General features: G+C 55.1%; 2 protein-coding genes and 1 long non-coding RNA gene across 6 annotated transcripts; 2 read left to right on the forward strand and 1 right to left on the reverse strand.

Moving 5' to 3' along the window:
- Window positions 1-1,887: 1,887 nt before the first annotated feature.
- Window positions 1,888-4,331, reverse strand: LOC118983972 (uncharacterized). Of its 4 annotated transcripts, none has more exons than XR_005065826.1 (5): window positions 4,202-4,331; window positions 3,614-3,689; window positions 3,401-3,479; window positions 2,465-2,565; window positions 1,888-1,940 (listed from the first exon to the last, which is right to left on the reverse strand). It is a non-coding gene; the product is annotated as an uncharacterized LOC118983972 (long non-coding RNA). The 4 variants fall into 4 exon arrangements; XR_005065825.1 differs by having other exon boundaries at window positions 3,600-3,689; XR_005065827.1 differs by lacking the exon at window positions 3,614-3,689.
- Window positions 4,332-4,953: 622 nt separating this feature from the next.
- CIAO2B (cytosolic iron-sulfur assembly component 2B) lies at window positions 4,954-6,813 on the forward strand. The gene is made up of 5 exons (XM_037041569.1): window positions 4,954-5,145; window positions 5,303-5,382; window positions 5,638-5,763; window positions 6,185-6,230; window positions 6,596-6,813. Exons 1-5 carry the CDS (start codon window positions 4,998-5,000, stop codon window positions 6,691-6,693), a joined length of 498 nt encoding a protein of 165 aa, XP_036897464.1. The 5' UTR covers window positions 4,954-4,997; the 3' UTR covers window positions 6,694-6,813.
- A 5,211-nt stretch (window positions 6,814-12,024) lies between these two features.
- Window positions 12,025-15,314, forward strand: RRAD (RRAD, Ras related glycolysis inhibitor and calcium channel regulator). The gene is made up of 5 exons (XM_037041570.1): window positions 12,025-12,177; window positions 12,386-12,758; window positions 13,433-13,506; window positions 13,635-13,839; window positions 14,662-15,314. Exons 2-5 carry the CDS (start codon window positions 12,401-12,403, stop codon window positions 14,937-14,939), a joined length of 915 nt encoding a protein of 304 aa, XP_036897465.1. The 5' UTR covers window positions 12,025-12,177; window positions 12,386-12,400; the 3' UTR covers window positions 14,940-15,314.
- Window positions 15,315-16,003: the final 689 nt, after the last annotated feature.

Here is a 16,003-nt window from a genome sequence, read left to right on the forward strand (position 1 = left end):
GACCATCTGGCCCCTGAATTCTACTTCCAGGAAACATGCCACAGATAAACATCTTGGATGTGCTGTGATGGTGTAAGTGTGGGCCCTAAAATGTCCAAGGAACCACTAACGATAAAGACAAACTTCAGGAGGCAGGCGACGGAGGAATCCACCTGGTTATACTGGCCACTGCGCAGCCGACTCAGGCTCCAGGCGCCCCTGCAAGCCCATTACTACTTACAAAAAATGGAACTGGTCACCTCTGCGAGACACAGATAAATGAGTGGGTGTGTTGTTTGATCTAGGGGGTTACTGGGTGGGGACAGAGACTTGACGTTCTCCATAGTTGGTAGACTTTGTGCTGAGATCTCAGAGCTCCAGGCTCCTGGCAGCCAGGTTTCCTATTGGCCACTTACAGGTATGAGAGCCTGGGGGGCTTGCTGAGAGCCGGATGTGAGCAACATTTCCCAAAGGACACCCTTCCAAGGAAGAGGAGAGAGGGTGGGGAGGTGGGGGGCTGGTGAGGAAGGCAGGTTGGGGCCTCAGGCCAGTTGCGTGCTGGGGAAGAAAACTTCATTGGGATCTGCCCTTCCACAGCTCTGCAGCAGCTTTTATCCAGTGTGTCTACCACGAGAGGACTCCTGGCAGGCTTGGCAACTATTAATTATTTTTTAAAGTTTATTTTATTCTCATTTGAGAGAGGGGGAAGGAAGAGAAACATTGATCAGTTGCCTCTTGCATGTGTCCCAACTGGGGATCAAACCCACAACCTAGGCATGTGCCCCACCCGGGGACAGGCAACCTTTTACTTATGGGATGACATTCCGACCAACTGAGGCACACCAGGCAGGGACTCAATTATTTATTCTCAGTAAATGGTTGCTGGATGGATGGATGGATGGATGGACGAATGAATGAATGGTTATGTGAAGGAGAGAATAAGCTACTGGCTCCTCAGTGGGTATGTGTGGGCACATGTAGCAAAGCCCACCTACACACAAGCCCACCCTTCCACTCCCAGACACAGAGGGCTACAGCTCTGGGTGCTTCTCTTTGGCCATGAGCTCTTGGATTTTCTGAAGCAGGGTCTTCATCCATAACCAGAACCTGTGGGCCTTCAGGGCCTGGCCCACTGCAGGCTGTACCCTCAGTGTCGGGGCTCCTATGGACATACCCTCCTGGCAGGGCAGTGCAGGACGGCTGTGAGCTCTGCGAAGCCCAGATCTGAGCACCCTGACTAGGGTCAGGCGAGGCAACCAAACAGGCCAGGTGGGCTTGGGGGATGAGAGGCAGGGGCTTCCAGAAGTAGGAAAGAAACTACCCCCTGCTAGAGTGTCAGCTCCTCCAGGAGGCAGGGGTAACTTGGGCTGTTTTGTCCCTTCCTGTCACAGGGAGGCTCCCCTGGTAATATAACACAGTACTGTTGCCACCCCTCTGAGTCATCCAGAGATGGACCAGCACCCATAAGGCCCCTCTCTGTGCATGTGGGTCCTGAAGCTGGGGAAGAGCCCACCATGCAATGAAGAACACATGTATGCTAATGAGGTCACCACAGAAAAGGGGGACTCTGGCTGGCTTAAAGCCCCCTCTGGGGTCGAGGTAGGGTGTGACATCACACCCATTTTGAACAAAGTTGGCCCAATATTTCATCATTTTCCTGCCCACTTCCACAGTGACTTTAACTACAGAGACCAAGAGGGCAAGGGTCCGAATCAGGGCCAACCTCAGTCCAGGACACTCATTCCAACTCAGTCATCCCCCACCACACCCACCAACCCCAGGCCTAGCTTATTCCTAGCTCTTTCCCCGCCTTCCCAGGCCTGGCTCTCTGCTTGCTTCCCACAGCCCTGGAGCTCCAGGCCCTCTACCTGCCCAAACCCCATGTACTAATCCTTGTCTCTGGCTGACCTGACCATCATTCCTTCTGCCACTGGAAAAGCATTTAAGAAACAAATGTGGCCCTGACAGGTGTGGCTCAGTTAGTCGGGCATCATCCTGCAAAGCCAAGGGTTTCTGGTTCAATTCCCAGTTAGGGCACATGCCTGGGTTGTGGGTTTGGTCACAGGTCACGTGAGAGAGGCAACTGAGGGATGTTTCTCTCTCACATCAGTGTTTCTCTCCCTCTCTCCCTCCCTTCCCTTCTCCCTAAAATCAATAAGTATGTCCTCAGGTAAGGATAAAAGAAAAAAAAAAGAAACAAATATGCCTCTGAGACATCCCCCTCTACGCCCATGCCAGATGGCCATGGTCAGGGTGGGAGAGGCGAAGGGAGCACAGGCCCCAGTCTGAAGAGTCTTGGACTCTATTCTGGCTCTGCCTTTCTAGCAGTAAGACCCTGGACACCTAACCCTGGCCTCTTTCTCTGGGTCTCAGTTTCCTCATCTGTACAGTGGGAGCAATCACTCTCTCTCAGGGGTCCAGCTAACATCCTGTCCCACATCCTGGGAACGCGGGGCCTCTGAGGGACCCATCCAGGAAGACTTACCGGGGTTGCTCCAGGAAGATTCCAAAGACAAAGAACATCTTATCACCATGGTCTCCCCTTACATAGGTTGGCTTGCTGTCCTTGAAGAAGCTGGACCAATGCTGGAATTCACAGAAATAGACCAGGGCATGGAAACCTAAGGGTTTGGGGTGGACAGGTCATGGCATGGCACCCCCTTACCTAGAGCTTCCTTGTATCACCCACAGTTATGACACAGCTTCGTCCATAACTAGCTGGAATCTGGACGATGGGGTGAGGGAGCCCCAGGCTGGAGCTAGGGCGGAGGGAAGGGACTGGGTTCAAACTAAGGTCTTGGAACTTTCTTGGGTGTGGTCTTGAGGAAGTCACTGAATTTCAGTTTCCTCATCAGTAAAATGTAGGAAATGTCTTGGACTAGCCATAAAGATTTACCAAGATGAGGGACATCAAGTACCTGGTACCTAGAGGCCCAATAGACAGACATGGGTTGGGACCTAGACACCAACACACCTCACCTGGAACCTGCAGCTCTGAGCTGCCATCTTGCTGGTCTGGCCTTAGTTACAGATGTGCTCACACTGAAAACCTGCACCTTGGAGTGTGAGGACTGCCAAGATGGAGTCCCCCATCATCTCATGGAACTGGATTTGGAGGCCCTGGGGGTCCCTACTGTCTCCCATGTACTCCTCCATCAATAGTCACCAAACTCAGGAGGCAACATCTACCCCAGGTGGATCAGGAAGAGTCAGGTGAGGCAAGCTGGCAGGGGCAGGGAGGCAGCAGGGACAGGGGTCGGAAGTTGGACCCTGGGATGGGGTAAGAATCAGGGGAAGGGGTGAGGCCAGACTTTATTCATGGGAAACACTAGATGGATAAGATACCTGGGTGATGGGTCTCTCCTGCCTTGAGACAGGAGAGGAGACCTTCTCCATTGGGGTAGGACTCCAGGAGCCTTACTATCAAGGTTAATATTGTCTGCAGGATAGCTTTCAATGTCTCTGTTCATTTCCTTCTGGGTGTCAGAGATTTTCAAGCCCTGGGTAGTTGGGAAGTCTGAAGTTGGGGTAGGCTGGGCCTGAGCCCCCCCTACAAAGAGTGGGCTCTCCAGCACTTGGCAGATTGGGGCTGGGCCTCACCAAGGGGATGAGACAACCACCTCAAGGAGCTCACCCTAGGTGGTTGCATTGGGTCTGGCACAGGGTCCCCAAGCTCCCTCATCCTTCCAACCCTGCCTCAGGTCCAGCATCTGCAAACTTTGGCAAGTCAGACCTGGTCCCCCTACGGGAGCCTCACCCTCATAGAGAAGCAGGCATCCACAGGCTACTGTACTCATCCTTGCTGGAAGTCCAATTGCAAGGTTGGCTCACAGAGGGGCACACTGCTCTCCCACCCACCCCCCAGGATCAGTGACTGCCTCCTTCAAGTCCAGAGTTTGGACTGGGCAGGGAGTAGGTATGGATAGGTGAGTCTATCAGGACAGTGGCACTCAGAGGGCAAAGGCCAGTAGCAGGCAGGCACTGGCATGGCCACTCCGCCTCTGCTCAGACTCTATCGGGCCACCTCTGAAGGGACCAAGAGGCTTCTACAGCCCATCCGCAATACCCAGAACCCTCTCCTCAAACCCTAGCTCACTGTTCTTATAGTCACAGGCCTGACAAAGGTGTTCCAGGGCCAAGTAAGGGAGCAACAAGGGAATAAGCCAGGGACCCAGGTGAGCTTCCTAAATGAGGTACATGTTGATGGAGAAATGGGAACTACCTTAAGGCAGAGAGGTGTGAATACCCTTCATCCTGAAAGTTCCTCCTTGCTTCCAGGGATGTCTCTTGGGTCCACCTTCAAGGTTCTTCATCCCTTTATTGTCCGTCCCAGGCCAGTCATTTAACAAACATTTAAACGTTTTAAATTTTATTACTTTTAGAGAAGGGAAGGGAGGGAAAAAGAGGAGAGAAACACTAACGTGTGGTTGCCTCTCGCGCGCACCCTACTGGGAACCTGGCCTGGAATCAAACCGATGACCCTTCCCCTGACCAGGCAAGGTTCACTTAATAAACATTCAAAGAACGCCTTCTAGCCCGCGCTGTGGGGGCTCGGCAGGGCACTCCCGGGCACAACGTGCAGCAGGGGATGCAGTCGCGCCCTCGGGAGGTTCCGAAACGCAGTGCATTGAGCCAGGATAGAGGCAACTCTGGGCACGGGAGCGCCCGCTTGGCCTAAGGGGCAGACTGCCCAGAGGAAAATGCCCGAAGATACGTCAGTCTCAATTTCAGACCGGTCTTCAGCGCCCCCGAGGACCAGCCTTGGTCCAGCAAGCTACGGCTCGCACCGCCCAGCGTCACCTTCTCTGTGCAGTTGCTGGAACTGTCGCACCTTACCGGGTCCGCGAAAGGAGCACCCGGAGCCCACGGCCCCTTCCAAACCCCAGGCTGAGGACACTGGGCTGCGGGTCCCTGGCGTGTCCCTCGTGCGACCCCGTCGCCCCGCCCCTTCCCGTTCCCCGGAAGTGCGCCGTTAGCAGCGGAAGTGCCCGCCGACTGTGGCCAGTAGCGGTTCCGCGATGGTGGGCGGTGGCAGCGGCGGGGTGGGGGGCGGCCTCCTGGAGAACGCTAACCCCCTCATTTACGAGCGCTCTGGGGAGCGGCCGGTGACCGCGGGCGAGGAAGACGAGCAGGTTCCAGACAGCATCGACGCGCGCGAGATCTTCGATATCCGCCGCTGCCGGGCGCGGGCGTGTCCTCTGGGCACTGGGAGGGGGATGACGTGATGGCCAGGAGTCGGTGGAGCTGTGTCAGGGCCAGGCATTCCTGGCGGAGGGTTCTGAGTGGGAAAAGGCGCCAGAGTCCCTTTTCCTTCACTTGCTACATCTGATTCGCTCCATCAATGACCCGGAGCATCCACTGACGCTAGAAGAATTGAACGTAGTAGAGCAGGTCCGGGTTCAGGTGAGTCAGCCCAGCGTCCAAGGGGAGCTACTTGTTCGGGAGAGTCAGAAGGGTTCAGCTGTGAATTAAGGGGTGGTTGTTCTCTTAGCTCAGGGACTCCTCAGGGGATCTTTGGGAGAGGGGATTGTTGTGCCCATTTTATGGATGAGGAAACTGAGGCCCATAGAGGTTAGAAGACTTGCCTGAAGCAACAAACTAAGAAGAGGGGCTCTGGGATGAACGGGCCAAGGGTTCTGACATCCCACCCCCAACCAGGTGAGTGACCCCGAGAGCACTGTGGCAGTGGCCTTCACACCCACCATTCCTCACTGCAGCATGGCTACCCTTATTGGCCTGTCCATCAAAGTCAAGCTTCTGCGATCTCTCCCCCAGCGTTTCAAGGTAGGTTGGAACTGAGTGCTGGGGATGGAGCAAGTGTAGTTATTTGCTACTGAGAAGAACAAGAACAAGAAGAGGATGAACACGGACATCAGAATAAGACCTGACAGGATCCCAGTTAACAGAGGTGAAACTGGGAGAAGCCTTTCAGTGGTATGGGGCAACAAGAGTAAAGGCCTGAGCCGGAAAGTGCAGAAGAGTTGTGAGAAGTGTGGCAGGGAGGGCAGTAGGGAGCTGTAGATAGGTTTCGAGCGGGATTGGGGCACAGGCAAGCCTTTGGGGAGAAATAGAGTGACTGTGGGTGGTTTGGGGTGAACCGGAAGGGTCAGAGTCCAGACACATGATTAGAAGGTGGTGAGTAGGGGAGAGAAAAGACGGGTAGACAGGTGGTTGAGTGCTCAGGCTCTGCCTGTCTCCCTCCCAGATGGATGTGCACATTACCCCAGGGACCCATGCCTCAGAGCATGCAGGTAAGTATGGTGTTGAGGCATTGGCCCTGAGGCTTCCCCCTTGCCATGGTGGTTTGGGGGGCAAGGGGTGGGTGGCTGTTGGGTGGGGGACTCTTCAGTGGAGGTGAAAGCCTAGACTGAAGCTGGACTGACTGACTATGTCCCCCACTCCTGTTCTCCCTCTCCTAATGACACAGGGCCAGGGTGTGTCAGGTTTTACAGTACGGGAGGCAGATATGAGCAGACAGGTGGGAGGGATCCCAGGTGTGCACTCAGGTGGTTCAGGTAGCCTGATCGAGGCTTGGGGTCCTGGTAAGGGGGTGATGGGGGAGGGTGTTTCGTTGGTGGAGGTATATATATTTTACTACTCCCTCCTTCCCATCCAGTGAACAAGCAACTTGCAGATAAGGAGCGGGTGGCAGCTGCCCTGGAGAACACCCACCTTCTGGAGGTTGTGAACCAGTGCCTGTCAGCACGCTCTTGAGCCTGGCTTTTCATCCCTAGCCTCACCCAGGGCTCCTTGCCTTGTTTTCTTGACCCACTGACAATGAGAAGCTAACGCTTTGCATTTTGTAATAAACCCTTAATTTATATTCATGTTCCAGCATGCCTTAGAGTCTTTCATTTCCAAGTCTCTCGGGGTTTGGCAGGGGGGTTCATAGTGAGTACCTATATTGGCCAGGTCATTTAATGAGATGCAGTTCATTTAAAAAAATTTCCCCAATGGTTTGATTAGGAAAAGTTGCAAGTATACCCCCAAAGTGGAAAGAGTGGTGTAGTGAACACATTCATATATCCACCACCTGGATTCAACAGTTGCAGCATTGGCTTTATTTATGCATGTGTATACTAAAAATACATTTAACAGTAATCTGCAGACACAGGACCCTTTATGTCTAAGTAGTATTTCATCCTGTGTTTCCTAAGAGTAAGCCTGTATAAGCACAGTACTGTTAGGTGGCCAAAATAATGAACAATTCTAGCCCCAACTGGTGTGGCTCAGTGGATTGAGTGCTGGCCTACGAACCAAAAGGTCACTGGTTTGATTCCTGGTCAGGACACATGCCTGGGTTGTGGGCCAGGTCCTCAGTAGGGGACGCTTAAGAGGCAACCACACGTGAATGTTTCCCTTTCTCCCTTCCCCTTTAAAAATAAGTAAATAAAATCTTTTTAAAAAATGAACAATTCGTGTCATCTAATATCCAGTCATATGAATTTCTCAAAAACATCATTGACAATTGTTTTTTTTAATCAGGCTCCAATCAGCGTTCAGGTATTTGCATTTGGTTGCTGTCTCTTTTCTTCCCAACCCCTTCCTTTTTCTTTTTTGCCAGTGACTTTTTGGAAAAGTCTGGGTGAGCTGTACTGGACACAATCTAATTTGTTCCTTTGTCTGCTGTGTTTCCTGTAAACTAGAAGTAGATTGAGTTCGGGGGTTCTGTATGTACCCTTTCGCATCCACCAGTAGGTGTGCGATACCAGCTTGTCTCACTGTTGGTGACCCTCAGTCTAGTCCCCTGGTTAGGGCAGTGATGTCAGATTTCTCTGTTGAAAGGAAGCTGAAGCACCTTCTCCCCCAGCTCCCAACGAGGTGTGCGTCACTGTCAGGTGCTCAGGTCTGGGGCCTCCGCCTCCCCCTGTACTGTGACCAGAGCACAGCTGGTCACCAGGACAGACCCTGGGGCTTAGACTGCGGATCAGCCAGTTAGGAGCTGTAATGCCTGATTCCCTGCCTTGGTATCTTCCTCTCTGGATAAATAGATGCTTTGCTCCACCAGCTGCATCCCTGCTGAGGCTCAGATGGGACTGGGCAGAGACCCCCTGAGGCCTCAGCAGGGAGCCTGGGCATTTGGCAAACCTGTTCTTAAGGGCCGCCGACAACATGGAGCCTGAGGAGCTCTACAGACACTAACTAGGTGGGCAATTCTCGATCCAGCTCCGTGTGACAGTTGCTATTCTTTATTATCCTATTTTGCAGGTGAGGAGATGAGCTTCTAGAATAAGTAATTTACTCCCCAATACCTTCAGCTAGGGAGTAGAGAGGAACCTAAGCATTTTAGTTGGTATGGCACAGCTGGCAGGGGGCACTGTTGCCTGGATGAAAAGGCCTCTGAGCACCCCCAACCCCCAACCCCAGGAGGGCGTGGCTTGGTTGCCTAGTGACCAAGATCTGACTGCCAAAGCTCTGAGAGGTGGAGTCACCAGCACGTGTCACCCAGTTTCTTCATGTGTAACATGGGGATAGTCATGGCAATCGCTTGGGACTGCTCTGTGGAGATTTAAAATGGATCTGGGCTCATTTCAGGTGATGTCCCAGGTGATGTAACCCTTGCCCCACCATTTCCACAGATGGAGAAGCTTAGTGCTCCCGAGAGAGAGGCTGGGTGACCAGCCAGGGCCCCTCAGGCCCCAGGGAGCCTTCCCAACCACCAGTACCTGGCTGTAAGCTTTGCCACGTGTGTACCTCTGCACGTGGTTTCTCTAGGGCATTGAGCCTTCCGGTGTCTTTGCAACACACCAGAAGAAGAGGAGTCGTCTTGGGCCACACATTAAATACATTGCAATGTGTAATCAAAAAAATGTCATGTTTTAAGTAAATTTACAGTTTTGTGTTGGGCCGCATTCACAGCTTAGTGGTAGACTGCAGGTTGGACACCCCTGTGATTGAGTGTGTTCAGCTGGGTTTGGGAGGTCATGGGGGAGGCAGGTGTCACTGAGTCATTCAGCTGGCCCTCCTGGCAGTCAAGGCCATGGTGGCTGAGGGATATCAAGCTGATCATGTCACAGCTGGCATATCAGATAGTCCCCTTGTCAGTCTTGACTCATCTGTGCCTGGCCCCTGGCTGCCTGCAGGGACACCATCTGTGGATCCTGGGCTACTGCCCAGGGAACTTTCTGGAACCCAGCTGCTATCTGAGGACATGGGTACAGAGCAGAGGGGGGTGAAGTCTGAGGTCCCTAAAGCCTTTTACCAGGTGTGTCTGGCTCTGCTGTTTCTGGCCTATGACTTCTCAGGCCTCGGTTACCATGTCTACAAAATGGGAACAACAAATCCTAGTTAAGTTGGAATGACCCAGGGACTAGATGACACGTGTGAACATGCTCAGCTATGTGGACTTTTGCCTGCCGTTATGCCCACAGCACGAGGGGCTGGGGCACACAGAGGTACTCAGCAGGGGGCAGCGGAATAAATGAATGGAGCCTCAGAACAGAACGGAGGAACCAGGGTGTGGGGCCATTGTGTGAGAGGAGATGGGGCTGCTGAAACCCAGCCATGTCCCCCTTGCAACATGTCGCTACCAAAGGGAGAAGGAAGTGTGGGGTCCCACGGAGGGACAGTGGGTATGGGGGACAGAGAAGTGGCAGCTGAGAACAGAGCGGAAGCAGGAAAGAAGCAGGACAGGGCCCACGGAGTCACTCAAACCTGCCCTGTCCAACCAAGCATGAAAAACAAAAGTGTTCACATGGAGATACTATACGGCAGATATGTGCCAACTACTTTATTTATATCTTATAATACCCCCCAAGAAGGCATTATCCCTATTTTACACGGGAGGAAATGGAGGTGCAGCCAAGATAAATGGGCCCAGGTGAAACAGCTAGTGAGGGGCAGAATTGGGATTTGAAGGTCAGGCTGTCCAGAAAGGCGAGAGGCCCAGGGGGTGGGGGTAAGGGGTGTCTGAAGGTCGAGTCCTGGTCTTGGGTCCCGGGGCTCCTGGCCGTACCTTGGCTTGAGTTGAGTGTTTCTGGCTGCCGGAGAATGCCTGGTGACTGAGTGGCCCAGTGTGGACGCAGTTCCCCTGGCAATGAAGAAACACTGGGGAGGCCAAGAGCTCAGATTACCAGAGGGGAAACCCAGCGCCAATTCCTTGCATGACTCCCTGCTGGGAAGAGCCACAGGTACCCCCCCCACACACACCTTCCCGCCCTCCGTCAGATATCCAGGTGCTCTTTTTAATGGTAAAGTCATGTTGATTGGAGGGGCCATGAGTGGCCAGCCAGGATCCTGATGGGAAGCAGTTTGCTGGCTCTGGAGACTTGTGTCCTCTGACACGAAGCTTGACCCTTGGACTCCTTCCCACTGGAGCTAGTCCAGGAAGCCAGAGCCAGCATGACCCCCCAAGACCCTCCAGGCCACATGAAGAACACAAATGGACAGGCAGTCCCCCAGTCCAGCCTTTGCCTACTTTGGAGACCTCAAGAATGAGAGGGGTCTGCACGAACTCCCTAACACTTACTTAGCCAGGCCCTCCTTACTCCAAGGCCCTCTTAGATGTTGCCAAGGAAACTGATGCAGCAGCCAGAGAGCTCTACTAGGTCTCCATGACAACCTACAACAGCCCACCAGGATCCTTCCATCTATGATGTCACCTGAGCCCTGAATGGTGCCCCCACTCCTGCCACACTTGTCACAACCAAATGTCAGAGTCTGATAGTAGGCCCCTGTCACAAAGTACCTCACAGCCTGCCTACCCCCAACCTTCACACACTCCAGATATATGAGCAGGGTGGAACAGCTCATACATCCCCAGTTTATAGCTGGACACCCAGAGTCGGGGATGGAGGCAAAACCCAGGAACAAGGACGCAGTGTCAGGACTAGAGACAAAGCCTTCTCATTACACCTCCCCTCTGTGTGCCCACAGCCACCCTAGGTCTGAAGAAGGAGAGAGCCCTGGGAAGTGGTAACAAAAAGTGGTGGCTAAGGGGTCCTCTCAACCCCCCTCCCCATCTGTGTGCTTCCTGGGTGGGAGTCTGAACCTTGCGTGTGCCCTGAACAAGCAGGTCCAGACCGGGTCCAGAGGGAAGCAGGCAGACACTGAAGGCTCTTAAAGTGGCTGGATGCAGCCCCGTTGCGGCTCCTGGTCCAGGTCCACCTCACTCTGCTCCTGATGGCATCTGATGCCTGCCTGCCAGGATGTCTTCTACTTTGGGCAACGTCCAGCCCAGAAGCAGAATGACCAGGGCCAGGGCCAGGTATTTTTAGCAGAGTTGCTGGCAGCTGTGTGGAGGGTGCTGGGGGGTGAGGTGGTGTTGCAGAGTTCATCCTTTCCCTTCTTGGGGCCGGGGTCCCCTCCCCAGGATTGAAGCTCCCATCTCTACCTGCAGCACACTGCCGGAGGACCTCCCTTCCTTGCCCACTCCCCCAAAACAGCTCTTCAAGGGCCCCCAGAGGCTCATGGGCCCCCCATGAGCCCTTCAGGCTCAAGGGCCCCCCTCAGCCTGAAGGGCAGGTTCATCAGCTAGAAACTTCAACTTCCCATGGCAAGGAGGGGAATGGGAAGAACTTGGATTTGAGGCTAGAAGCCCGATTTAGGACCCCTAAATTCTAGCTCGAACATGCGTCAGTGGGGAGTGGGTGTCAGCGGACAGAGGAAGGGTGAAGTCTGTCCAGCCTGTAAATGTTCTGCTTGCTTGGGCAACAGGCCAGGACCTGGCAAGGAGGGAAAGAAGAATTTACTTATTAAAGGGCCAGACCTAATTCTTCCCCAGAGGAGAGCCGGCACCTTTGGTTGGTCCTTGCCCCCACCTATGATGGCACCCTCCCACCTCCCCTCCCCATTCACACACTCCCCTTCCTTCTCCCTTCTTCGGCGCCTTCCAGACACCCCCCTCCACACACACACACACACACACACACACAAACGAATCAGACACCCGCCCCCCACCTTCGTCTGCCAGTTTGCCTTGCTCCGCCTTGGAGGATGGGGCGGGGTCTCGGTGGGTGTGAGGTCCTAGGGGGAGGGTGTGGGATCCCTCCTGGGGGGAGGGGGGACAGACACGTCAGCCCCGGCCGCAGCGTGGAAGGGGGCGAGTGCGGGGGCGGGCAGAGGCTTAAATAGGCGGCTCTTGGAGCCCCGACCCAGTGCGGACAGAGAAGGCAGCCTCTGTGACAGCCTCAAGTAGCCTAGCCTGGGTCTGCGATCCGAGCACGGGACCTAGTCCTGACTGTGTCTGTGTGCGAGTGGGTGAGTGTCCTGTCTGAACGGGATGGGGGTGGTCGCACCATCAGGGTTGCCGATGGACGAGTCAGACGGATGGGTCTCAAGTCAGGGCGCAAAGACCTTCACGACTGAGATGGGACCCCTGCAGGTCGTCGGTCCAGAGGCGCGCCCGGGGTCCAGCCTCCCTCTCCATCTCCGCCGTGGCTTAAGAGCCATCCCGATTCTTCCCCAGACGGCTTCCAACGCGATGACTCTAAATGGCGGCGGAGCAGGAGGGAGCCGCCGGGAGCGCGAGCGCCGTCGGGGCAGCACACCCTGGGGCGCAGCACCTCCGCTCCACCGCCGAAGCATGCCGGTGGACGAGCGCGACCTGCAGGCGGCGCTAGTTCCCAGCGCTCTGGCAACGGCTGCGGCAGCGGGGACTCGGACCCAGGGTCCGAGGCTGGACTGGCCAGAGAGCTCCTCTGACTCGCTTAGCTCAGGGGGCAGCGACTCAGACGAGAGTGTTTACAAGGTGCTGCTGCTGGGGGCGCCTGGCGTGGGCAAGAGCGCTCTGGCGCGTATCTTCGGTGGTTTAGAGGATGGGCCTGAAGCCGAGGCCACAGGTAAGGGGTTGGGACTGTTCAAAGGAAGGGAGATCCCAGGGTTAGGACTAGGGGCTGCAGGGGTGGGGACCTGGGATAAAAGCAGCAAATAGCAAGGGGTTCTGAAGGCACTTTCAGAAACATGCCTTTATCTACCTATTTCACAGTTGAGGAAATTAAAGGAGTAGGGACCCCTGGCAGAGGAAGAGATGCTGAGTAGAAGGCCCAGGGCGTACACGTGACTACTCTAGGGCAGGGGCAGGACACCCCTTCCTGCAGGGCAGACAGGAACAAAGCCAGAGGGGGTTTCTAGGAAAGGCATCTTAGGTGACCGAGGCCTGCAGAGGACGTGACTGTCATTGTTCTAAATCAGGCCACCGTGGTCAGAGCCACCCTGGGAGTCAGGCAACAGGTGGACAGGGAGCACAGGACTGGCCACCCAGGATGTTGGTAGCTTGGGGAAGGGGCGTCCAGGTGGAGGCCAGGCACAGCTGCCCTCCACCCCACTCCCACCCCCATCACTTCTGTTGCCCCGTAACAGCCAGCAGTGGACAGGAAGGTCTGGAGGTGGGAGGGCGACTCTGGGGAGGAGTTGAGGAATAGGGCCAGAATAGGAAAGCTGGTGTGTGTGCGGTGGGGGAGGGGGGAGGCTTTTGGCAGCCAGCAAATAACCTAACCACTGGTCTCCTGTCTAGGGCACACGTACGATCGCTCCATCATGGTGGATGGAGAAGAGGCATCGCTCATGGTCTATGATATTTGGGAGCAGGTAGGATGCAGGTTGAGACCCAGGGCAGGGTGGGAGGGGTGAGCTGGGAGCAGAGTCTACTGAAAGTAACAACCTTATAGCTGGGGCCTGAGGCCTGTTGTGTAGATGTGTGTGTATGTGTTCTTTAGGATGGGGGCCACTGGCTACCTGGCCACTGCATGGCCATGGGGGATGCATACGTCATTGTGTACTCAGTGACAGACAAGGGCAGCTTCGAGAAGGCCTCAGAGCTGCGGGTCCAGCTGCGGCGGGCACGGCAGACAGACGACGTACCCATCATCCTAGTGGGCAACAAGAGTGACCTGGTGCGCTCTCGTGAAGTCTCCTTGGATGGTGAGCAGGGTGCGGGTCAGAAAGGGAGGGAGATCCTGGCTGGCTTGTGGTCAACTCAGTCTTGACTCAGCCTGAGTCCCTGGGGATGGTCATCAGTGGCTAAAAATGTCCAGGAAGAAAACTTGGAGGGGGAGGGGAGAGCTTCCTCCCACAGGACTTCTAAAACCTGAGAGTGCTGGGGAAAGGACCAAGTGTGCTGGGAGGGGTGAATGCTGCTGGGTCTCCTCAGGGTCCTCTTGCCCTCTGTGGCCCTGACCTGACAGATGAGGGGTGAAGACAGTGTATGGAACCAGGCCAGGAGGTCAGAACCTGGATCCCGGGCCTGGGCCAGCCTCAAAGTAGGCTTGCCGCTGGGGAAGACCCTCCCTTCTTGGGCTCAGTATCCTACTCTGTGGCCCCAGAACTGAGCCTCTCAGAGGTACCAAGCAGGACTTGGTTACATTCCCACCGTTCCACTGGTTATTCATCATAACATAATATCAAACCATAATTTACCAAGCTACCCAACAAAGTTCTCATTCTCCTGTGTTGACTAACAGGGCGCTTCCATTTGCATGTCAGACTTCAAATTATTTCAATAAATGAATCTCCTTTTTCGGGACTTTGTGAGCTCTTTAAACTTGATCACACAGTTGGGTGACCAGCAACGCCTTGGACTCTCCATACAGGAACTGGGGTCTCTGTTTCTGTGGAGGACCCAGTGCTCCACTGTCCCTTACCTACAGATTCCTGAGTAGCAGATGCCATGGGGTGGTCAGGATTTGAGTGGATGCTTCACCATCCCACTTTGCTTACTGGTGTGTTCTTCTCCCCATTCACCAGAGGGCCGGGCTTGTGCAGTGGTTTTTGACTGCAAGTTTATCGAGACCTCGGCTGCGCTCCACCACAATGTCCAGGCGCTGTTCGAGGGCATCGTGCGCCAGATACGCCTACGCAGGGACAGCAAAGAGGCCAATGCACGTCGGCAAGCAGGAACCCGGAGGCGAGAGAGCCTTGGCAAGAAGGCGAAGCGCTTCCTGGGCCGCATCGTAGCACGCAACAGCCGCAAGATGGCCTTTCGTGCCAAGTCCAAGTCTTGCCACGACCTTTCAGTGCTCTAGGCCTCAAGGCCACCTACAGCGTTGTGCAGACAGTTGGGCAGATTGGTGGGCTGGCCCAGCAACTGCCCTAGGGGGGTCTCGGGGCTGGCTCAGACTCGGGTGTCCCCCACCTCATGGCCACAGGCAGGCAGTGCTGCCTGCGGAGGTGGCTTCCACTGGCCATCGAGGGCAGGGCCCAAAGAGGTGCTTAGGCAGGCCCACGTGAGTCCCAAGCAGCAGCCCGAGGCCAGCTCATGGGACAGGGCTGTGTGTGGGGAGAGGATTCTGCCTTTCTCTCCAGCCCCATGTGCATGCCCCAGAGGGTGGCTGTCCAGTGCAGTGGCTATTTGTTTACAGGCAGGTTTTTGTAATAAAGTCTATTTGCTGATAGGTCAAGGCTGTGGACTCTGTGTTTCCTCATGGGGCAGGGCACTGCAGGAGCAGGCAGCGTTTTCAGAGTTGAGGGATGGTGACTCCCTGCCCCACCCTGGTGTGTGGCCTTGACTATCTGAATGTTGGGGCCCAGATACAGCCAGCTGAGCCAGAGGGGGCAGGAAAGGGTCAGGGCATGGCTGGGGGTCCCAGCAGCAGGGGGAGACATAAACCTCTCCCAGGTGTTTTCCAGATTCTTCTCCTGTGCTGGGGCCTGGCATTGACCAGCTGGTTGAAGGTTCAATCACCCCACTGTGTATAAGGAAAACTGAGGCTGCCCAAGAGACCATGCCTTGCTCCAGGTCTTATGGCCAAACAGGAGCCCTGGATCTGGCCCTCTGGCTAGTGTCTCTGCCTTGCTTCCTCCAGAGGGGCTGGAAACCCCCCAAGGTGGGGTGGTTGGAGAAGACTTCAAGACTCCTTGGCTTGTTGAGGGTGGAGTAAGGAAGGCATATCCTGTGGACTTAACTCTGAGTGGCTCTCCACCTCCCTGCTGGCTACGGTGGTATTGGGGCAACAAGTCCATGGACCCTTCCTTGCCTAGAATGAGAGGCCTTGAATCTGTGTGGGAAGGTATACATGTTCACCGATGGAGGCGTGCCTGTCTCCACATCACTCACATTCAGGAAGGGGCGCCCTTGTGGGCACAGGTG

This window comes from Sturnira hondurensis, unplaced genomic scaffold, assembly GCF_014824575.4.
Source record: "Sturnira hondurensis isolate 20B ecotype Veracruz unplaced genomic scaffold, ASM1482457v3 Scaffold0003090, whole genome shotgun sequence".
Taxonomy (NCBI): domain Eukaryota; kingdom Metazoa; phylum Chordata; class Mammalia; order Chiroptera; family Phyllostomidae; genus Sturnira; species Sturnira hondurensis.